General features: G+C 43.2%; 1 protein-coding gene across 9 annotated transcripts in view; it reads left to right on the top strand.

Annotated features, from left to right (window-relative positions):
* Nucleotides 1-24,461, top strand: part of mprip.S (myosin phosphatase Rho interacting protein S homeolog) — a 106,262-nt gene that overhangs the window by 16,927 nt on the left and 64,874 nt on the right. For all 9 annotated transcript variants that reach the window (XM_041578823.1, XM_041578822.1, XM_041578824.1 and 6 more), the window contains exons 2-3: nt 6,681-6,758; nt 12,648-12,713. In XM_041578823.1, the coding sequence (XP_041434757.1) occupies nt 6,681-6,758; nt 12,648-12,713 (144 nt within the window). The remainder of the gene's footprint in view (nt 1-6,680; nt 6,759-12,647; nt 12,714-24,461) is intronic.

Genomic DNA, 24,461 nt, shown 5'->3' with positions numbered 1-24,461 from the left:
GGGGGGGTATGGGGTGCTACAACCACTGAAGCTATGCCACAGCTCCTGGCTAAATATACAATATCAAAACAGGGGGGTTGTGGGAGCACTCTAAAGGCTTTAAAGTATATATATATAAGTATAATAAATGCTATTGCATATGTACCCAAACAGGGGTTATTTTGTTACAAAGTTATGATCATAAAATTGATAAGCCACCATACCACGTCAAGGTAAACCCCGAATGGCGGTCCCTAACTTGTAATGTCCCTAACTTGTAATGTTTTAGCATTACCTGTAATCAATGTCCATTGAACAGCGTTCAACGGACATTGATTACAGGTAATGCTAAAATGCACATAAAATATAAAACAAGTTAGGGACCGCCATTCGGGGTTTACCTTGACGTGGTATGGTGGCTTATCAATTTTATGATCATAACTTTGTAACAAAATAACCCCTGTTTTGGGTACATATGCAATAGCATTTATTATACTTATATATATATATACTTTAAAGCCTTTAGAGTGCTCCCACAACCCCCCTGTTTTGATATCATATATATATATATATATATATATATATATATATATATATATATATATATATATATATATATATATATATATATATATATATATATATATATATATATATATCTATATCTATATCTCATGGGCTTAGGTTTTTTTTTTTTTAAACTACAGAAACCCTCCACAGGGCACAGGGGGTGATTCATCTGTCCGCACAGTATGTTTGGCAGGAATATGTTTAGCTCACAGGAGAAGGGAAAATGCACAGCGATGGAGAGTTGCTTCAAGGCAGTAACATATTTGCTTTTAATTCCTCTATACCATAAGTATTTAATGGGCAACGCAAAGGCAGAAATGGAACTCATTATTAGGGATGCACCGAATCCACTATTTTGGATTCGGCTGAATCCCCGAATCTTCCACGAACTGAATACCGAATACCGAACTGAATCTGAATCCTAATTTGCATGTGGAAATGGGAAAACATTTTTTTAATTCCTTGTTTTGTGTCAAAAAGTCACAAGATTTCCCTTCTGCCCCTAATTTGCATATGCAAGTTAGGATTTGGGTCCAGGATTCGGTGCATTCCTACTAATTATCAAGGTTGCTAAGACTACTACCTGGTTGCTAGGGGTGCTGCCTCGTGGTCTAAATTTCCCTTATATGGAAAACCTCGGGTCCAGAGCCTGGGATCCCTTGAGGCTGGTGTCAGGCCTGTGACAATCTTACTATAGGTGTTCTTGCTCCTTCTAGGGAGGAATGACTTTAACGTTATGCAGTTAATCTGTGCGAGAAAGTCCCTAGGGTGACACTTAATTTAAGTGCTCCTAAGTGCAGAGAGCATTCTATACAATGGACGGGATGATAAAGGGATGCAGAGCATTGAGGTCTGTTTGATTTAATCTTTTATAAAGAGGAGCCAGAGCAGGGTCTCAAGTCCCAGCAAGGAAAATGAGAGATCTGTATGCCCCCCACCACCCACTCGTGGCTTAGTCCTATGCTATGGTTGCCACATGCCATAATGCACATTTACCCTTCAAAAATGGTTGAACTTGAAAGATTCTTTGTTTTTTTTTATCCTGAACGCCTGCATCAGTTTGTTGGACCTCCGCCTCGAGAAGGGTTCACGCCGCTTCCCAAAGTGCCAGTCGAGGCTTCAGCGTGTGATTATGCGGTCCCTGTAAATGTCATTATGTGGCTTGGCACTGCCCAACGCAAGCCCTTCTCTGTTCTTCAAATGATTCGCTTGATCCTTCTGCAAACACAGTCACAAAGAAAAAGTCGTTTAGATTATCCCCAGGTTTTACCATTTACAAGCCTTTTTTTTTTTTTTTAATGGCGTGGCAGCCGGAGGTTTTCCTGTTTGATGTACCGGCCTGCATCATATATACTGTACTCTTTCTGTGGACAAGTCTAAAGTACCATTTCTCTGCTTGCTTGTGTCTTTGTTTTTCCCTTAAAGGGAAGAAATATTCTCATAAATTAGATTTAATTCCCTGAAAGTAACGAGAAGGCTTTCTTCCAACGCCTCGTTCTGCAAAGCTGCCCTCTTCTGGCTTCAGTAGATAGGAGGAAAAGCCTCCAGGGCCTTCCATTTGGTGTAATGAGTAGAGTGCAGCTTTGCACAACGAGAGTCCTGGAAGTGAGTCTTCCCTCTGCTTTTAACTAATTAAACCTCATAGATATCTGGATATTGGAAGCATGGCTCTGAGCCAACAGCCTCAACAGGCCGCTTCCAGTTACACAGAAACCACGGCAATGTTTGTTCCAACATGGCAACCTTTAGCAACCAGACATTTTGTTTTAATGCACTTAAAGGGATACTGTCATGAGAGAACATATTTTTTTATGTTTGTTTTTTTATCAGTTAATAATGTTGCTCCAGCAGACTTCTGCACTGAAATCCAATTTTCTAAAGGCAAACTGAATCATTTTGAATTTATCATTTTGAATTCTGACATGGGGCTAGACATATTGCCAGTTTCCCAGGTGCCCCCAGTCATATGACTTGTGCTCTGATAAACTTCAGTCACTCTTTACTGCTGTACTGCAAGTTGGAGTGGTATAACCCCCCCCCCTGCAGCCTAACAACAGAACTATGGGAAGGTAACCAGATAACACCTCCCTGGTAGATCTAAGAACAGCACTCCATAGTAAAATCCAGGTCCCACTAGGACACATTGTTACATTGAGTAGGAGATACAGCCTGCCAGAAAGCAGTTGAATCCTAAAGTGCTGGCTCTTTCTGAAATCACATGACCAGGCAAAATGACCTGTGATGCACCTACACACCTATATTACAACTAAAAAAAAATACACTTGCTGGTTCAGGAATGAAATATTATATTGTAGAGTGAATTATTTGCAGTGTAAACAGTGTCATTTAGAATTAAAAACTACACCATAAAAATCATGACAGAACATTTGGATGTTCTTGATCAAGTTGGCTTTATGTGTACACAAAGTTTTGTATGATTTTTAGTACACTTATGTTAAGTGGACAATCCTGACCAATATTTTCATGCCGATATTTTCGAAGATCCATTACTGGAAAACCTCGAGTCCTGAGCAATCTGAATAACAGGTCCCATACCTGTATTGCCTGTCTAACGATATCCAGGGGTGACTGTCACCACTATTTCCAGAATATACATTTCTGTAAATGAATGGGCAGAACATTGTCTGCTTTGTTATTTTTCTTAATTGAATCCTAAGATTTAAATTTGAATGGTTCGTTTTAGATCGTTGCATAAAACCAACAATCGATACGGCTGGGCAGGCAAGAGTATGGCGCACACACAGGGTCTGAGGTGTTACCAGTACAGGGCTTTAGGGTGGTGGCACACGTAGTGTACCCGGGGAGATTAGTCGATCAGCGATTTTGGGCGACTAATCTCCCCAAAATGCCTCACGCAAGAATGTGAATGCCTCACGAGGAAACTTCGGTTGATTTGGAAAACTGAAGCGATCCGAGTGCCATCTGTGGTGTCCTTCTCCCGGTGCAGATCATGGGGTGACGTCTTAATGCGGCAAAATGCACTTTTATGATGTTTTCCAGAATGTGTCCCTGATAAGGGTTTGTTCCAGATTTGCATAATTGTTAGGATAGACTTTGCCTGACTGTTTCAGCTATAAGGAAACTAAGGTATATCTGCTGAGTTTTGCTTTCCTTCAGCTTTGTGGAGATCCCCATCTCCTGTTTTACTTCTTAGCTTGGGCTCATGCCTTGCAAGCTACCAGTTGTCTAGGTATTTATATCTTAATGGTGGTGGATCACAAGTAAACTGCCACTGGTCAACAGCCAGGAGTTTGGAACCAGGAGCAACATTGGCACACTGGAAGATGCTTCTTCTTCACAGTCCCTAGCATGAGCAAGGGTGAGGTTGGATGTGACACGGACAAACATGGCGGCTGCCAACCCCACAAAAAAAAGTGTCCACAAAGTATCTTAGAACCCCATGCCTTTAATGGGTTTCATGAGGGTATGTAAGTAGTGGCTGTTGGCAGCGGTACAATATCCTTAGGACTTGTTATTAATGTTCTATAACTTCTAATTCATCAGAAAATGATTCGTTCTCTTGAATATTTGGAAATGTTAATGGCTGCTGGAGGAATACAAAGATTTCCCAGAATGTGATGATTTAGCAATTTAGTTGAACAAATTTTGTTCTTCTGTTTCTTATCATTTTACATGGTGATGTTTATGGCATTTGCATTCTGTCTTGTTGTTGTGATGAAGAGGTTCAAGGAAATTGTTTTTGGTTATAATTCAGTGTTAAGATAATAAGTCAGGTTCTGCAACCCCGGGAAGGTACCATTTATGGATGCAATGGTGTACTATGTATTCTGTATGTCATCAGTTGTTGTAGGCCCCTTGACTGTCAGATCATTTCCATGCCTTTTCCCCCTGTTGGTTAATCCCTGGCTCCTTTGTGCTTCCAGATTCTGTAAGATCCCATGGCCCTTGCTCCTTTTCATCTATTCATGGAGGTATCAATCCATGAACACTCTTTTCACAGTAGTCCATTACTGTATGTTTTGTGTTTTTGTCCTCTCGCTTCTTATTACTCCATACCATGTATTAATATACTCATTAATCCCTATATCCTAAATCCCTGCCTTTTCAAACCAACTCTACTAAGTCTGCATTAGTTTCCATGGCCCAACATGTTGCCTTCTCGGTACCACCAGTCTTCAATTTTTCTTAATCCAGTGGTCCTAACCCCTGACTTTGCAATGCTCCCATCTATCTATTTGCCTAACCATTGGTTGGTTGCAGCCAACTGGTATTGTAGGTTGTCCAACCTTATGTCTTAGTTCCTCACTGTTCACAGCCATCTATTTCAGTAGACCTAGTAGCCCAAACCCCTGGCTTGTTGGTTATTCAAGCCATCTATTCATGTAGATATGTAGGTCCTAAAACCTGGCTCTTCAGTACTGGGCAGTCTGGGCAGGCGGATGCTATAGCCTAACCTCTAGAGAGGACTTCAAGATTCAGAGAACATTTTTAGTGATGCTATGATCCCTGGATACTTGTAGGACATCAACTTACAATTTATATCTAGATTACTCTCCAAGACATCTGGCAGTGCTTTCTTAATGCATCCTTATTCTATGCCTCCTTTGGATTTATAATCTATTACTTGAGTTGTCTGACCCCTCAGCAATTGCTTCTACGTCCCTACCTATCCTATTACTGAAGAACTCCTGGTCCCTACCTATCTATTACTGAACAACTCCTGGTCCCTATCTATCTGTCACTGAAGAACGTATGGTCCCTGCCTGTATATTACTGAAGAACTCATGGTCTCTACCTGTCTATTACTGAAGAACTCATGGTCCCTACCTGTCTATTACTGAAGAACTCATGGCATGGTCCCTACTTGTCTATTACTGAAGAACTCGTGGTCCCTACCTATCCTATTACTGAAGAACTCATGGTCTCTATCTGTCTATTACTGAAGAACTCATGGTCCCTACCTGTCTATTATTGAAGAACTCGTGGTCCCTTTGTGTCTATTACTGAAGAACTGTGGTCCCTGCCTGTCTATTACTGAAGAACTCATGGTCTCTACCTGTCTACTACTGAAGAACTCATGGTCCCTACCTGTCTATTATTGAAGAACTCATGGTCCCTACTTGTCTATTACTGAAGAACTGTGGTCCCTGCCTGTCTATTACTGAAGAACTCCTGGTCCCTACCTGTCTATTACTGAATAACTCATGGTCCCCAAATAGAGTTCTCCCGTGTATTAGGATGACTTGACAGAAGACCATTTTGAATTGGATAAGGTTTGCCAAACCTTTCTGCTAATTTTTTTTTACAAGAACAGCAAAACAACAAAAAGCAATTTAAATGTAAATGATGGCCTTGCAGCTAAGTGTCCATCCTAGCCCCCACCAGCTCTAGAAGACATTAAACATTAAAATTGTGTGGAACCGCCAGTGGTAAGCATGTCTACAGTTTATGCCCTCTGGCTAAAGAGGCATCAGTCTCCTAAAATATCCATCCTCTGATTGATTCCACTTGCTGTCCGACCATTTAAGCCAATCAATAAAAGCGGTTTATGTGCCGTGTAAACATTTTTTGTGCTTCCTCGCTGCACAGCCTGGCCACAAAGTAAACTGTTTATAAGAGCTTCTCCCGTCACATAGACCTTATATAGTCAATACATCTCCCCGTAGCCTGAGAGGTCCTTAGCACATGACAAGCCATGCATCTTGTATGTTACAGACACACGTATGTTAGACAGATGCGCATCTTTACTAAACAGGCAGACTGTGTGGGCTGTGCAATGTACTCCATGTCTGTTGCTGACTAATCCTCCTGTCTGAGCTACAAGTTGCTGCTTAGTATCAGATCTTTGTTTGTCGTATAAATCACGCCAATTTCTTCCTGCTGGTCCCTCTCTGCTTGTCACTGGTTAGATTCAATTCAGGTGTTCCTGTCCCATCTGATGCAGGACAGAGCTTGGTGCTGCCCATCTCTATATGCAGGCGATGCCCATCTCTGTATGCAGGCAATACCCATCTCTATATACATGTGATACCAGCAGCTTTTTAGCGCTGTCCGCAAACGTAAATCCGCAGGGGTACACTTATAGCTGGGGCCTGTAGTTCAGCATTACTGTCTATCTCACACGCTTTGTATTTGCTCTTATCTTGCAGGCGAAGCCCATTTATGGAGGATGGCTGCTGCTGGCTCCAGAGGGGACAGACTTTGACAATCCAATGCACAGATCCCGGGTAAGGAGCCCAAAACTATGGACCCGTTGTATTGATGAACCTATAATCTGTGTGTGGTCTCATACAGTAGAATCCACAGAGTAACTCCTCAGAGGCCTGCGCCCTGCTCATTGCAGAGCACAGCCAAGTTCTGACAAAATGGGTTAAAAGAGAACTAAAGCTCAACTTTGCCCAAGGCAATCACAGCCTTTTAGGACAGAGACACTCTGCTATTTCGGTAGATTAGTCGTCCAGTAACAAATCGATTCTTCTTCAGGCGACTAATCACCCTGAACTGCCTTCCCGTCGGTTAGAATGTAAATCGCCAGCATGATGGCACTCTGATCGCTTCGGGTTTTCTAAAGTTGCCCTAAGTTTCCTCTTGAGGCAACTTTTTTCCAACTTCGGAAAATGAATCGTTTCAAGTGCTATCCCACCCACGATTTACATTCTAGCTGTAGATTTAATTGATTAATTGCCCGAAGAAGAAGCGATTTGTCTCTCTGCGACTAATCTCCTGAAATGGCAGCGTGTTTCTCTGCCCTTAGCAGTAAAGATCTGTGTCTCCAAAGATGCCCCAGTAGCTCCCCATCTTCTTTTCTGCTGATTCACTGCACATGCTCTGTGCTGCTGTCACTTACTGAGCTTAGGGAGCCACTCACAATATACAGTACACATAGAATAGAAATGTCACAATATAAGGCTGATTAGTAATTAATACAGATAATTACTACATGGCAGCACAGAAACCAGTGCAATTAGCATCAGAATTTAATAATAAGCAAACCTGTAGCATCAGCTTATATTACAGCCAGGGAAGCTCATTTTCTGCTGGATAATTAGTGACGAGCCCTAAGCTTAGCTTCTCAACAGCCAATCAGAGCCCACTGAGCATGTGAGTGTCACAGACACTTTCCAAGATGGTGACCCCCTGTGACAAGTTTGAAGTCCTGGATCATTGCTGCAATTGACAAGCTGAAACTTTAGCCTTGTGCAATAAGTTCACTATATAAAATATGCCATTTTTAGCAACATTCATTTTTTTATGCTTTAGTTCACCTTTAAACCCCGCGCTTGTTCCTTAAAGGAGAAGCAAACCCTAAAGTTTCAAAAAAAACCCCTAACCTACATGTACTCCCTCCCAGCCTAGCTGCTACACCGGACAAATGACCCCAAGTGCCGATTCTGTCCAGTGCGGTTCACGAGCTCCATCTTCTTCTCTTCGGTAATTTTCAGGAAGTGCCGTATCGGCGCATACGCAGTTGGAGCAATTTTCTGTATCTCGACAACTGCGCATGCGACGAAACTCACAGAAATTGCCGAAGATGGCGCCCGTGAACTCCGCTGGACACCGAGGGGTAAGTAAAGACTTAGGGGCATTTGCCCGGGGTAGCAGCAAGGCTTGGGGGGAGGAGCAAGTGGGGTAGGAGGGTAAGGTTTTTTTAACTTCAGGATTTGCTTCTCCTTTAAGACCCCTCGCAGTTCCCATCAGAGCTGGCAGTTGCAACGCAGTTCGGCTTTTGTTTTTTCCTGCCTCTGACCTCACCGGCTAATAACAGATTTAATTTAGAAGACTCACCAATACAAAAAGCCATCTTTCGGGGATTACGCAGCATCAAACAGGGAGAGAGCCAACCCCACATAACTCGGCAATAGACACATTTTTTCCACCAATTATTCATACATGGCATAAGCCCCTTCCACGCTGACATGGACAGCCGCCTCCTCCTAATGGCTATTGATAGTTTTACTCATGCCCAGTTAGAGATTTTAATTAAAATAACTCCGAACAGGCACGTGACCTGGTATCCAGAATTCTCTGGACCTGGGGTTTTCAGGATAACGGATCTTTCCGTAATTTGGATCTTCATACCTTAAGTCTACTAGAAAATAGTATAAACATGAAATAAACCCAATAGGCTGGTTTTTCTTCCAATAAGGTTTAATTATGTATTGTATAATTTTTTTATTTTATCTTTTTATTCGGAAGCAATGTCAGCAATCTGGCTGCTAGGGTTTAATTTACCCCAGCAACCATGCACTGATTTGAATAAGACATATATTTGTAGTTTGGAGAGCTCATTGCTCTTTAAATACACCTGTGTAGGTCTCAGGTGCTAATACTGCAAGACCCTCACCTGCTTTGGTTCAATTTGATTTCTTCTTCTGATTTGAATAAGAGACTGGAATATGAATAGGAGAGGCCTGAACAGAAAGATGAGTAAATAAAAGTATCAACTATATATCTGTAGCCTTATGGAGCGTTGTTTTTAGATGAGGTCAGTGAACCCCATTTGAAAGCTGTAAAGAGTCAAAAGAAGGCAAATAATCCAAAAAAACAATAAAAAAAAGCCAATCGAAAAAGTTGCTTAGAATTAGCCATTTTCTAACATACTGAAAGTGAACCCCTTTAAGTCTATAAATGAGAATTATCCTATGTTGGTCGCATGCTGTTGGAATACAGGTATGGGGTCCGTTATCCGGAAACCTAATATCCAGGAAGGCAGTTTCCCATAGACTCCATTATAATCAAATAATCAAAATATTAAAAAACATATATTTCCTTTTTCACTGTAATGATAAAACAGTAGCTTGTACTTCATCACAACTAAGATATACTGTAATTAATCCTTACTGGAAGCAGAACCAGTCTATCGGGTTTATTTAATGTTTATATGATTTTCTAGTAGGAAGATCCAAATTATGGAAAGATCCGTTATCCGGAAAACTCAATTTCCCGAGTATTCTGGATAACCGGTCCCTTACCTGTACCTCAATTGGGCGCTGGGACCAGCAACTTGCTGGGCCAAATCGGTGTCACTTGATTGCTCAATGATCGGAGAATACTGCGACCCATAGATACCGTAGGGATAATACCGCATCACCATGCTGATATCTGACAGCATTTTCCACCTGCCCTATTGATTGGCTGTTGGGAAAGTCCTATACACGGGTTGATAAACTGCCAATTCAGTCTGGGAGGGCCAAGTTGGCAGTTCTTATTGGCTCATGTACAATCAGAATTCGGCACAGAACTGTATAAATACCCAGGCTTCTCTGACCCAAGGCTGTGAGGAGAATATGCCACAAAAAGCCGATGTTGCTTGACAGCTTCACTCGATCCTCTGTAGCCGGGCATCATTGTAAATAAAGTCCCTGTACTGTGTTTTATTACATAGTGCCCTTGTTCTGTTTGACCTTGGGTGGCCAGAGCCTTTGCTCTTCTGCACAACAATGAACTTTTGTATTTCCACTGACAGCTCCAGTAACGTTCTCTTCTCCCGTTGTCTGACCTGTTTGCATGCAAAGAGCCACCGGGGGGAAAAAAAGCAAGTTTTAGGCCACGATCAGGGGGTTCTTTTATCCTTTTAATCCAATATGTGAAACATGAAGCTTCTCTTTGTTAGTTAGTCTCCCTTCTCAAGAAGAGCGCTGCCTTAAATAGCCTTCAAACGAATGGGAGCTGTGAGCTGTGACCAGTTGTGAAGAGTTGCCAGTGCACGGTATCGAAATGACTTCCCGGGAGCAGTTCAGGAGCAAGGTCACCGATTGTCTTCACTATGTGACAAACCTTCATGGGCAATCATCTGTATAGTCAGGGGGACTGTGCATTTGGACATTTCTTATCTGAACTGTGACCGGTAGTCTTGAAAGCTTGCAGTGTATGTCACATGGGGCCCAGGCCCTAGTAGGCTTCAATCTAGGTCAATTCACACAAACCCCTTTTCTTTATTTACACCATTAGCTTCTATAACTGATAGGGTAATATTGGCAGGTTAATAAATTACAAAATAGCGCAACGTATAGCATGCATTTAGCGGATGCTGTGAGTTCCTCCGGGGAGGGAGGATGCTGTGAGTTCCTCCGGGGAGGGAGGATGCTGTGAGTTCCTCCGGGGAGGGAGGATGCTGGGAGTTCCTCCGGGGTGGGAGGATGCTGGGAGTTCCTCCGGGGTGGGAGGATGCTGGGAGTTCCTCCGGGGTGGGAGGATGCTGGGAGTTCCTCCGGGGTGGGAGGATGCTGGGAGTTCCTCCGGGGTGGGAGGATGCTGGGAGTTCCTCCGGGGTGGGAGGATGCTGGGAGTTCCTCCGGGGAGGGAGGATGCTGGGAGTTCCTCCGGGGAGGGAGGATGCTGGGAGTTCCTCCGGGGAGGGAGGATGACGCCAGTTCCTCTGTCACATGGAGTGCTCAACATTTTTAAATGAGGTATGTTCCACCTCTAAGCCCTAAATTCACCAGAGATGCACCAATTGCACCTTTCCAGTGCACTCTCAATTCTAACTGGATTTTTTGGATTTAGCTGAATTCCTTTAAATGTAAAGCATGTCCAGAGTGGTGAGTCTTTGTGTAACGGAGTGGTCTCCTGTACTGCATTTATGCAAAGCTATATTTAGGGATGGTAGGGTCTCTTTAAGAGCTGGGACACCCCACCCACCTGCCAGTATCCCCTTGGAATTACAGCTGTAGTCGGCTCCCTTTTGAACTCCTCCACCGAGCCTTCTCCTCAATATCTGGCTCAGGCCTAATAATGCTCATCATAGAGGCTTTGTTCTTGACAAATAGGTAATATTTAGGTGATGTATGTTGTCTGCCAAGGGGGGTTCTCGTTGTTATAAACACGCATAGTATCTATTACTTGGATCAGCTGTTCTGTTCAGGCTCAAGAGAGCAGCGCTTGACTCATTGAAAACCGTACAGGCAGCATGGCCAGAATTCCCTTGGCTCTTTAGTCATTACGTGAGACAGCTTAACTGATAGGGAAATGTCGGCAGGTTAATAAATAACACATGATAGCTCGAAGTATAGCATGCATTTAGTGGAGAGTGTTAACCTTCTCGCAATGTCACTGATTCAGAAAGAGAGGGGGGACCGCGCAACTCGTCCCTGAACTCCCGCTTTTATTGCAATGTAGTTTAAGAAAAATGTACATGTAACAAGTCTAAGTATTTAATGCATGTTACATGTGGGTGACATCCAAGTGTCATGGTGGAACCCATATTTAATATACATACTAGGGATGCACCGAATCCACGATTTTGGATACAGCCGAAGCCCCAAATCCTTTGCTAAAGATTCGGCCGAATACCTAACCAAATCCTAATTTGCATATGCAAATTAGGGCTGGGAAGGGGAAACATTTGTTACTAACTTGTTTTCTGACAAAAAGTCACGTGATTTCCCTCCCCACCCCTAATTTGCATATGCAAATTAGGATTCAGTTCGGCTGGGCACAAGAATATGGTCAAATCTGAATCCTGCTGAAAAAGCCTGAATCCCGAACCGAATCCTGGATTCGGTACATCCTTAATACATACATCAAGTTAATGCACCCAGGAGCTAAAATGGGATTTTTTTTTTGTTTAAATACATTTGATTCATCATCAATGAAACCAGGATGCTGTGTGTACCCACTGGGGAAGGAGGATGCTGCGAGTTCCTCTGGGGAGGGAGGATGCTGCATGTACCCTCTGTGGAGGGAGGATGCTGCGAGTTCCTCTGGGGAGGGAGGATGCTGTGTGTACCCTCTGGGGAGGGGGGGATGCTGCGAGTTCCTCTGGGGAGGGAGGATGTCATGTGTACCTGTTGGGGAGGGAGGATGCTGCGAGTTCCTCTGGGGAGGGAGGATGCTGCATGTACCCTCTGTGGAGGGAGGATGCTGCGAGTTCCTCTGGGGAGGGAGGATGCTGTGTGTACCCTCTGGGGAGGGGGGGATGCTGCGAGTTCCTCTGGGGAGGGAGGATGTCATGTGTACCCGTTGGGGAGGGAGGGAGGATGCGAGTTCCACTGGGGATGGAGAATGTCGTGTATCCGTTGGGGAGGGGGGATGCTGCGAGTACCCGCTGGGGCGAGAGGATGCTGGGTCAGCAAGACTTATGCTGTTTTTATTTTTTTTTTTTCCTCCCCATGCAGAAATGGCAGCGAAGGTTCTTCATCCTGTACGAACATGGGCTGCTGAGATACGCACTGGATGAGATGGTAAGCCATAACTTTCAATGTCAATATGTTTTCTAGATTATTTTGCACTTACTCTTATGGCCTGTGTTTTGGTTACTTTTCTTGCCTCTTTTGCTAGAAGGCAATGTCCACCAATGAGATTTATACTTTCAGCCTTCTAACTGCAGTAGACTTGTGAAAGCAAAGTGCTGATTGGTTGCTGAGTGACTGGCCATAGGGCTATCTACACAAGTGTACTGGGTTTTGGTTTAACAGTAAGCATCACAGCTTTGTAGTTGTGTGTTGGCTGCCTTAATTATACCTACTTACTAAGGTACACAGCCTGCGGCTCATCAGCTTCTGATAAAATATAACTCATTATCCTTGGCACCTGACATTGGAAAACCTTGGCACGGCTGCAGAACAATAGCTTAGTGTATTTCAGGGCACACCGTGTGAGCAAAGGCAATGCTGGGAGTTGTAGTTTGAGTCAGCAGTCAAACAGCTAATGCTCTGTATGATCCTTCTCCTCCAACAGCTGCACACAGTAACGTGTTCCAAAGGCTGGGCGCTTGTCAAAGCTTTCTGCCGAGTGTTTGGCGGAGTGTGAGCTTGCTATTAAAGGCACAGTTGCACAGGAAAGAAATGTCTCTTAAAGTGCTTCTGTCTGCCAGTGCTCCATGGCACAGAGAGTGCATTTCTCACATAACTGGGCGACTGTACAAATGTCTGTCTGTACAAGTGGCAGTGCATCCCCTCCCCTTTCTGTCGCCTGGAACTTAGGGAAGACCCATGTAAAGCTGAGCTGGAATAGTCCTTGGAGAGAATTAAAGGAGAACTAAAGCCTAACTAAAGAAGTAGACTAGATATGTTGTACGTTTTGATTTGGCCTTCTGTACCAGCCCAAGGCAACCACAGCTCTTTAACAGTAAAAAAAATCTGTCTCCAAAGATGCCCCAGTAGCTCCCCATCTTCTTTTCTGCTGATTCACTGCACATGCTCTGTGCTGCTGTCACTTACTGAGCTTAGGGACCCACTCACAATATACAGTACACATAGAATAGAAATGTCACAATATAAGGCTGATTAGTAATTAATACACATAATTACTACATGGCAGCACAGAAACCAGTGCAATTAGCATCAGAATTTAATAATCAGCAAACCTGTAGCATCAGCTTATATTACAGCCTGGGAAGCTCATTTTCTGCTGGATAATTAGTGACGAGCCCTAAGCTTAGCTTCTCAACAGCCAATCAGAGCCCACTGAGCATGTGAGTGTCACAGACACTTTCCAAGATGGTGACCCCCTGTGACAAGTTTGAAGTCCTGGATCATTGCTGCTATTGACAAGCTGAAACTTTAGCCTCGTGCAATAAGTTCACTATATAAAATGACATTTTTAACCATATTCATTTTTAGAGTTTAGTTCTCCTTTAAAGGGATTCACTGCTGCAATGCTGTGTTTCTCTTATTTGAAGGGGTTTGCATTGTCTTTCTTAATTTGTTGCAGTTCTGGGGTCAATTGTGTGACCTGGGCGCTACTGCAAGTGGTTTCCACAATCCAAAAACATAGCAGGCAGGTTCATTGGCTGCTGTAATAGGGACCTTAGATTGTAAGCTTCAGGGACTGATATATATATAATCTCTGTAAAGTGCTGTACAAACATGTCTGTGCTATATAAATAAAGGGTAAGAAATATGTCCTGGCAGGTTATTATATTCCCTCTTTGGAACTTGTGTGCCTTAGAATCATTGAGAGACTGTAGCAAGTAGCCATCAATCATTCCAAGATGAAACAACCCCCCTTCCATGTATACAATTTATGCAAGAGCCACAGATCTGCGAGCACTTAAGCAACCAGCAAGTAGTTACAGTAAAAACCACCAGCCGAACCCATTAAGTGCAAATGACGGAAAGTGGAATTTATGAATGTTTTACAGCCCAGCAGCAATGGAATCCACAAGCCAATAAACATGGAAAAAGAGGTTGGATGAGCCGACGGACTCTGGGATGCAGCAGTAAAAACCTTGTTCTTTGCCTTTTAGAGAGAGCAGCAGTCGCAGACAATTATTCCAGGCTCTGTTTGGGGCACATCTAGCTGGGGATCGGCTGTGGTGTCCTTTGTCTACATACATCTTGTCCTTGTACCCAGCTTTAATTTAAAACTCCTTGTAGTTCAGCAACATCACTGCATAATTGCCATTAGTAGATTGGAGCTGCCGGCTGGCAAAGGGTTATATTACTACAGAGGGAAATTGTTTTCAGATGCACACGTGTGATATGAATGTAGGAGCATGTCCGTACTTGTGGTCCTACTATATGAGCATTGTGCATTCTTTAGGCCCTTCTCTGCAGGTCTATACGCCGGTGCCAGCATTAAAATGATCTGCGTTCTTTGTCTGGGCCGACAAATCTCTATTTTGGCTGATAAAATCTAGTTTATTTTATTACAATATTTATATTATGCCAAGTCCTGCTCGGCAGCCCCCAAGCTATTCCCTAGGATTTATAAGATGATTTATCATCAGTCTGGTATGTAAGGGGTTAACGGCTCATGTGACGGTGCTATCCGACTGCAGGACAATGGTGCTCGGAGAATGTAACCAAATCATGTGGAAGGCTCTGTTTAGGGCTAAATTATTAATGCATAGTGATACAATCAAATATCGCATGAAACGCGTGGTCTCCCAGCAACTGTGTACAGGCTACTTGTTCCAGCAGTAAAGTTAACCACATTTGAGAAGAATTTTCAGGGGTGCTTCGTGCATACAAGAACTAAACTAAAAAGGGGGCATGTGGTGCCACGCGTACCAGATATGCTTATTGGGCACATTACTGTTGAGGGGGGAAATTCGGTTCTGGTAGAGGTAGCTGTCGACTGAGGGGAGGAATCGGATATGTACAACTACTTAGAGAGCTTTTAACCCTCCTAGTTGACAGAATTTGGGCTCCATCCCCCGGTCTCCTGTCACTCATAAGCATTTCCCCAATTTCTGTTGATTTTCTATAACTTTGGCTTCAGGAAAAGTTCTGGACATGTACGTCGTGTCATTTCCACCTATGTCCCATATACTTTGCTTAAACGTCTGTTTCTATATGGCCTTTTAGTATGTGGTTATTTAACGCCACTCTTTTGCCATGCTTGTCATATGGTGTAGCCAACTCCATGACACCAAAGTTTATCTCAGGAAGTCATTGTTATAGGCCCTACCTTCTTCTTCTCCTCTGTTGAATGTGTCTCATAGTATAGCTGAACCAGTGATGGCCATCACCACTTTATCGGTTACTGATCTCACACTTGTGTTCCGATCCTTGTGACAGGTCCATGTTCCTTTGGGCTGGACATCGAGATTTACAAGTAGCATTGCCAACTGTCCATTTTTGACCCAGACAGCCTGGTTTTTTGAAGGGCTGCCAGGATTCAACCGGCCAAAAGGTGGCAACCCTAGTTAGAAGGAGAATTATTTGCCTTATGATAGGAAACATAGCTACCAAGCAGCCATAGATCTGTGTGCTATGTGTTAACAGAAACTTGTGAAACCTTTGCCAAGCATATTTGTGTCCCTGTGGTACACAGACAGCGACTGAGCCATTTTTAAAGAAAAACTGTACCCACTGAATATAGGCCTCTTTAAAATATATTGCATGAAACATCTCGTGTAAAACCCTGCGTCATGTACATAAACCATTTTCATAATAGACTTTAAGTAATATGTGCCGTTTAGTAATCCTAAATAGAAAATTTACATTTTAAGTGCTAAGGGCCTCCCGCTGGGATCCTATGATTCACAATGCACACAAACAAACCAAGGGCACATATACATGTTAGGTCACATGAGCCAATTAATTGATCAAGTTCTGTATTTTGCTCCTAAGCTACTTCCTGTTACAGTTAGAGCTGCAGTATTTCTGGTCAGGTGGTTTCTGAGGCAGCACACAGACGATCGCAAAATGGCGACTTAAGGGAAAAGATGTAAAAGCACAATGTTTGGTAATTCTTTAAAGGAGAAGGAAAGGCTAAAATTAAGTAAACTTTATCAGAAAGGTCTATATAAATACACCAGTAAACCCTCAAAGTAATGCTGCTCTGAGTCCTCTGTCAAAAGAAACACAGCATTTCTTTCCTTTTATTGTTTAAACATGGACTTCTGTATCAGACTTCCTGTTTTCAGCTTTAACCTCCAGGGCTAGGGCTTGAGCATGCTCAGTTTGCTCCTCTCCCCCTCCCTCATCCCATCCCTGCTGTAATCTGAGCAGGGAGAGACTCGGGCAGGAAGTGATGTCACACCAAGCTTATATGGCAGCTTCTATCCTAAACAAACAGAGACAGTATCTAGAGCGGTTTACTCAGGTATGGTAAAACATTCTGCAGAATAAATGTAACGTTCTAGCTTGTACTATTGTGGCTAATCTGTTGGCAATAAACTGTCTTGGAGCTTTCCTTCTCCTTTAATAGGCCACTTAATATGGTGTAAACTATCTGTTGTTCAAGTATTCATGCAGGGGGTATAGTTTTCCTTAAACACTTTTTAAAGGGGAAATATAGACAACCCCACCTGATCCACCACTAGTACACTTTTTAAAGGGGAAGTATAGACAACCCCTCCTGATCCACCACTAGTACAGAATTGTAGTGCAGAATACCCCCAGAGCCATTCAAGTATGGATGCAACACTTACTGTGCATATTCTAATCGCAGGCCAAAGCAAATGGATGGGATGGCAACTGAGCATTAATAAAACCCTAGGATTCCTTTCATGCAAATAGGTTGCATTGCAACATTCAGGCATTTTATTTCCACCTCGAAAATGTTGGTGGAGAATATGCTCTGTTTGCCATCGCCATTACTGCTTCACTTTTAAGGTGTTTCTGCATATAGCCTCCATATGATCCTAGCTTCCAGGTGTCTGTAGGTTCCATGTGGTAGATAATCAGTTTACAGCCTCCGGAATGGAGTTTTAATTAGGTGTAATATGACAGTTGCTCTTGAGCTGCAGATGGTCGAGCCGGACCTGTGTCTGTCTCATGCCGGACTTTGCAGATAACATTTTATATAGTCTCGACTGTAACTGAACTTTGACTGGTGTTTCCATGTTTGTACTGGTGTCCCAGATTTATAGAGGGCTTATCCTACACTCATTCATGGGGAATACCATTGGCCTACAAGGCCTAGTGATGACCATTTAGCGATGTAACAATAGAAAGCTGCTCTGGGGAGACCTTCCAGAATATTTGTCTGCACAGTTGTGTATCATTGTCTGGGAGCCTCTGTACTTTGCTGTAAGGCTGTGGAGTGCCTGGCATATCTTCGCTTTCTTAGTAGATGAGACCATTAGTAGTATGTGATAGTAAATGCCTGTCAGCAGTAATGGGTGTTACATGGAAGGAAGATATTCTGCCTACAATAAGTGCACACACTTAGGGATAACAAAACACTTTTAATGCGTTGGAGACTTGCCCTAGGAGCTACATTGTGAAACCTAGCAATATACCGAATACAGGATTCAGTTCAGGATCCAACCTTTTTTCAGCAAGATTCGGATTTGGCCGAATCCAAGTGCTTGGCTGAACTGAATCCAAAAAATCCAAAATTTTTGTTCATTTCCCTAATTTACATATGCAAATTAGGGTTCGGTATTCGACCAAATCTTTCCCAAAGGATTTGGGATTCGGCTGAATCCTATTATTTTCGGTGCATCACTAGTGCATGCTTGATTGTGGTTGTGAGGTCTTTTATTAAGGGACTAGAACAAATAATTTATTTGCGTTTTGTGCAGTATGTGTAATGTCCCTGCACTGTTCCAAAGGGAGAGAAAACAAGATAGTGGCTCTAAAACACAGGACAATAGCTAGTGCAGCAGCCTAGTGACCCTAGAGTTGCCCTACAGATGGGGCACCCGTCTGAGCTTTTGGCCTTTGGTTCGCCATTGAGCCTAAATCCACATAACATGACCGTATAATATAAATAAACACATCAGGAACCCTAACAGGTGGCAGTAAGTGAAGTAGAGGTCAGTAGCATGCATTGACTAATGCACTGGTGAAATACCTTGGCATCATCTTTATTTACCTTCCTTGGTCAGCTTTGAGAGAAGAGCGATATGGAAAGCAGATTGTATGTGTGCACTGCTGCCTGCGACTCTCTAATTTCCTGCAAAGCTGAACCACACCTGCCCTACCAAGGGTTTATACGTCCACGCTTGTCCTTTGGCAGCAGTGACTTTAAGGGGATGAAGGTGAATTAGGTGCTGGAGGCACTAGGAGGGGGATGGGGTGCAAGGTCACCTATAGGAAGTGGAGCTGAGCAGGTTACCTGTATGTAATTAGACCTGTAGCTGCATGGAAAATAGCTTTATGGCTTATTAGGGCTATTCCACACGGGGAGATAGCGACGCGTTTGCGGTCGCGGCGACAAAGCGCCGCGACAGTCGCCGCGACCGGCGCAGGCGACAGTTTTGTATGGGCGCCTATGTAAAAACGCCTGTGCTAACCACACGAGGCGATGCGCTTTTCAACAGTCGCCTGAAAATGCCTCGCCAGGCTTTTTCAGGCGACTGTTGAAAAGCGCATCGCCTCGTGTGGTTAGCACAGGCGTTTTTACATAGGCGCCCATACAAAACTGTCGCCTGCGCCGGTCGCGGCGACTGTCGCGGCGCTTTGTCGCCGCGACCGCAAACGCGTCGCTATCTCCCCGTGTGGACTAGCCCTTAGGGCTTCCCAGACTGTCCGACTGCTCTGTACTTGCCTGCTCTTGCATTGAGATCAGAAGGAAGCAACATGGGGGAGTTTCTTGAGTATAATATAGCAAATGTGCTGTTCTGTGCAATGTTTTTAGTAGCCCGGGCAGTGGTACCTGGGAGTTCATTCTTATCCTGGGCACACAAGGGCACTTCTATTCAAATTTGTTCTTGAAAGTTTTTGGGAATACAGGTAAGTGTCACACCAATATCTTGCAGGACATGTAGATGATAATGCAGCAGTCCTGCAGTTGGTTGTGTTTAGGGGGGTTTGTGGTCCAGATGCTAAATGGCTGCCTGTCCTGGCAGAGATAAGAGTCCATTGCGTGTGGCCTCCCTTCTGCCTTTGAGTATTTCACTTTGCTGAACTCCTTGCAACCAACAGGAGCCAAGATTGCAGTTCTATAATGATAGTCATGCAATTGTTCTGCTGCCAACAATTCTGCTCCCCCATGAACTTCCCAAAAGTCCCACAAGTTATCTTATAGCTGATAAGGCTAGCTCTGGTATTTCACAATACTAAGCACAATTCTGCAGGAACAGCCCCTAAATTTGCTCATAGTCTGTACAGAGAGATCCCATAAAACTATGGCAGCTTAGGTATTCCCCTGTACTAAGCACAATTCAGCAGGAACAGTCCCCTAAGTTTGCTCATATCCTGTACAGAGAGATACCATAAAACTATGGCAGCATAGGTATCCCCCTGTACTAAGCATACTTCTGCAGGAACAGCCCCCTAAGTTTGCTTATAGCCTGTAAAAGAGAGACCATAAAACTATGACAGCATAGGCATTCCCCTGTACTAAGCACAATTCAGCAGGAACAGTCCCTAAGTTTGCTCATCGTCTGTACAGAGAGATCCCATAAAACTATGGCAGCATAGGTATTCCCTGTACTAAGCACAATTCAGCAGGAACAGTCCCTAAGTTTGCTCATAGTCTGTACAGAGAGATCCCATAAAACTATGGCAGCATAGGTATTCCTCTGTACTAAGCACAATTCAGCAGGAACAGTCCCTAAGTTTGCTCATAGTCTGTACAGAGAGATACCATAAAACTATGGCAGCATAGGTATTCCTCTGTACTAAGCACAATTCAGCAGGAACAGTCCCTAAAGGTCCCCATAGACGCGACGATTCTTCTTGCCGAACGACCGATTTTAGGGAACCCCGACCAATCCTTCGAAATTATCGTGCGGTTAGTGGTATTCGAACGATCGTACATCTTGCGATTTTTCGTCCGACATCTGTCGGGAAATTGATCGGCCAGGTCAAAAAATCTTTGTCGGTCCCAGTGCAATCTCTCTATGTTTGCAGGGCCAAGCAGGCAGCTCCCCTTTGTTTTCCTGGTAAATTGGTCTTTTTAGTTGATGGTAGATTCGTACGATCGTACGATCGTTCTGAGAAGATCGTGGTCTCACGATCAGGATCTGATCTTTTAAAAATCTCAACATCTATGGCCAGCTTAAGTTTGTTCATAGCCTGTACAGAGAGATCCCATAAAACTATGGCAGCATAGGTATTCCCTGTACTAAGCACAATTCTGCAGGAACAGCCCCCTAAGTTTGCTCATAGCCTGTAAAAGAGACCATAAAACTAAGGCAGCATAGGTTTTCCTCTGTACTAAGTGCAATTCTGCAGGAACAGTCCCATAAATTTGCTTATAATCTGTACAGAAAGAATCCATGTTATTTACTGTTCTGAATAAAAATCCAGTGCCACATTAAAGCGCATGTATTGATCAGCATATGGGACAAAGTGTGAGTGCCTTTGTTTCGCACTGAAATGAACAGGGGATGCTCCCCCTATGGCTGGCAGTGTCAGACAGGGATCCCTTGGGCTGGAATTTAGAATTGTGTGATTATCTCTATGGGCCGCTATAGAATCAGCAGAAGGACTTTGGACATTTCCATGGGGGTGGGAGGGGTCACAGTACAGATCTTTATAGATTGTTGGACTGCTCTTTTCATCATCCTCCAGCATCTAGAGTTGTGGGAGTGGTAGTTTAACAACTCTCCTAGGAGTAACACTGTCTCAGGCCTAATTAGATGTCTGTGCTTTTGTACTCATCCTAAATAGATGCCCCAGCCCATTTCCTAATTGTAACCATATGAATCAGGGATCAACCACCCATGTTTTCCTATCTCATGCCTTTCTCCAGCGACACAGACACGGGAAGGATCTTCCATGCATTGCACTGGGCTCCCGCTTCCCATGATCTGTGCTGTGTTGACAGGTCTGTGGCACAAAGTGTAACAGGAAGTAGCATTGGATTAACCATTTTGAGATCTCTTGTTCATTGACTAATGTAACCCTAGCACATATGGGTGCCCTTCAGGTTGAGATTCAAAATAAACCCTGTGACTGTTTATGGCAACTTAAAGGAGTGGTTCCCCTTTAAGTTAACTTTTTGTATGTTCTAGAAAGGCCAATTCTAACCAACTTTTCAATTAGTCCACAGTATTTATTTTTAATTATTTGCCGCCTTCTGACTTTTTCCAGCTTTCAAAATGGGGGTCACTGACCCCATCTAAAAAACACACTCTGTGAGACTATATGTTTTGTTATTGCTACTTTTCATTACTCGCCTTTCTATTCAGTCCCTCTTCTATTTATACTCCAGACTCAAATCAATGCATGGTTGCTAGGGGAATTAGGGCCCTAGCAACCAGATTGGTATAATTGCAAGCTGCAGAGCTGCTGTTTAAAAAGCAAAATAACTCAAGAACCACAAATAATAAAAAAAAATGAAAACCAATTGCAAATTGTCTCAAAATATCACTCTCTACATCAGTGATCCCCAACCAATAGCTCGTGAGCAACATGTTGCTCTTCTACCCCATGGATGTTGCCCCCAATGGCCTCAAAACAGGTGCTTATTTTTGAATTCCTGGCTTGGAGGCAAGTTTTAATTACATAAAAACCAAGTGTACTGCCAAACAGAGTATCAATGTAGGCTGACAATCCACATAGGGGCTACCAAATGGCCAATCACAGCACTTATTTGGCACCCCAAGAACATTTTCCATGCTAGTGTTGCTCCCCAACTCCTTTTACTTCTGAATGTTGCTCACGGGTTCAAAAGGTTGGGGATCCCTGCTCTACATCATACTAAAAGTTAACTCAAAGGTGAACAATCGCTTTAAAGCAGCTCGTGTGGCATTTGAAAGAATACGCAGATTGCCAGTCTTGGCCTGGTGCCCTTGGTTCGTGTGTGAGCACAGTGCCTTGGCATTTACAGTTCTAGTTCCCCTTTAAAAGCTGCATTTCTATTTTATTTTCAGGAATTGCTCTCTTTTAAAGGGATGGTTAACTTTTGGTATGTTATAGAATGTCCAATCCTAAGCAACTTTATAATTAGTCTTGATTATTTATTTTTTATAGTTTAATTATTTGCCTTCTTCTCCTGACTGTTTCTAGCTTTCAAAAGGGGGTCACTGACCCCCTCTAAAAACAAATCCTCTCTAAAGCTACATATTTATTGTTACTTTTTATTACACCTCTTTCTGTTCCGACACTCCCCTATTAATATTCTATATTCTCATTCAACTCAATGCATGGTTGTCCGGATAATTTGGACCCTAGCAACCAGATTGCCGACACTGCAGAATGGAGAACTGCTGAATAAAAAGCTAAATAAAATAAATAAAAAGCTAAATAACTCAAAAACCACTAATAATAAAAAATGAAAACCAGTTGCAAATTTTCTCAGAATATTACTCCCTACATCATACTGAAAGTTAACTCAAAAGTGAACATGCCCTTTAAATGTAGCGAGTGTTGTGCATGCTGCACTAGATAGGTGACCTCAGGCACAGGAGAATTATATGCTGTATTGGGGGTTGTTGCATCAGGTGGGCCAGAAGAGCCCCGCCGTGTAGACCTGCGAAGCTGGTTACTGCCCACACTGCTACCAAACCAACTTCTTAAAGGAGAACTTAACCTTTACCATAAGCACCCCCCAAGCTTCAAGGCATAGCCCCCCTCCCCTCTCCCACTCCATAATGTGCTTTAGTGTAAAAAAAAAAAAAACCTCATCCTTAAATCCAGAGAAGTGCAGTGGAGCTCCTGGTCGCCATCTTCCGGCTCTTCTTATAGTCTTCGGGTTGCACATGAGCAGTTGAAACCGTTTCATAACTTGGCCCAACTGCGCATGCTCCGGCAGACTTCATGCCGGCGAAGAGACCCCGAAGACTATACGAAGAGCCAGAAGATGGCGACCTGGAGCTCCGCTGCACTTCTCTGCATCTAAAGGTGAGAATTTTGTTTTTTAAAGATGGTTTTTTTAAAAATTTTTTACACCAAAGCACAGTGTGGGGAGGGGGGCAATGCCTGAAAGCTTAGGGGATTTAGTTCTCTTTTAAAGGGTTTCTGGCATGATTTTTATGGTGTCGTTTTTATTCCTAAATGACACTGTTTACACTGCAGATAATTCACTCTACAATATAAAATTTCATTCCTGAACCAACAAGTGTATTTGTTTAGTTGTAATATTGGTGTGTAGGTGCATCTCAGGTCATTTTGTCTGGTCATGTGCTTTCAGAAAGAGCCAGCACTTTAGGGTGGAACTGCTTTCTGGCAGGCTGTTGTTTCTCCTACTCAATGTAACTGAATGTGTCTCAGTAGGACCTGGATTTTACTATTGAGTGCTGTTCTTAGATCTCCCTAGATCTTGTGTTAGGGAGCTGCTATCTGGTTACCTTCCCATTTTTCTGTTGTTGGGCTGCTTGGGGGGTCAGGGAGGTGAAGGGGTGATATCACTCCAACTTGCAGTAAAGAGTGACTGAAGTTTATGAGAAATGGATTCAGTGCAGAATTCTGCTGGAGCAGCACTATTAACGGATGCATTTTGAAAAATAAAAATTTTCCTATGAGCACTCCTAAGTGTTTTGGGACAGGAAATTGTCGGCAGAAATTCTGACATTCTCTCTTTAAATATTTCAATATTAACTATTTAATTAAATATTCTCTGCACTGCTGGTTTCTGCTACAGAGCTGCCAAGAAGCATGCAAGAAGTTGTGCTACCTGGAGTCTCTTTTGCCGAGGAGTGC

Source organism: Xenopus laevis, chromosome 9_10S (genome assembly GCF_017654675.1).
Source record: "Xenopus laevis strain J_2021 chromosome 9_10S, Xenopus_laevis_v10.1, whole genome shotgun sequence".
NCBI lineage: Eukaryota > Metazoa > Chordata > Amphibia > Anura > Pipidae > Xenopus > Xenopus laevis.
Note: the sequence above shows the minus strand (reverse complement) of the source record. Positions and strands in the feature narration are given on the sequence as shown.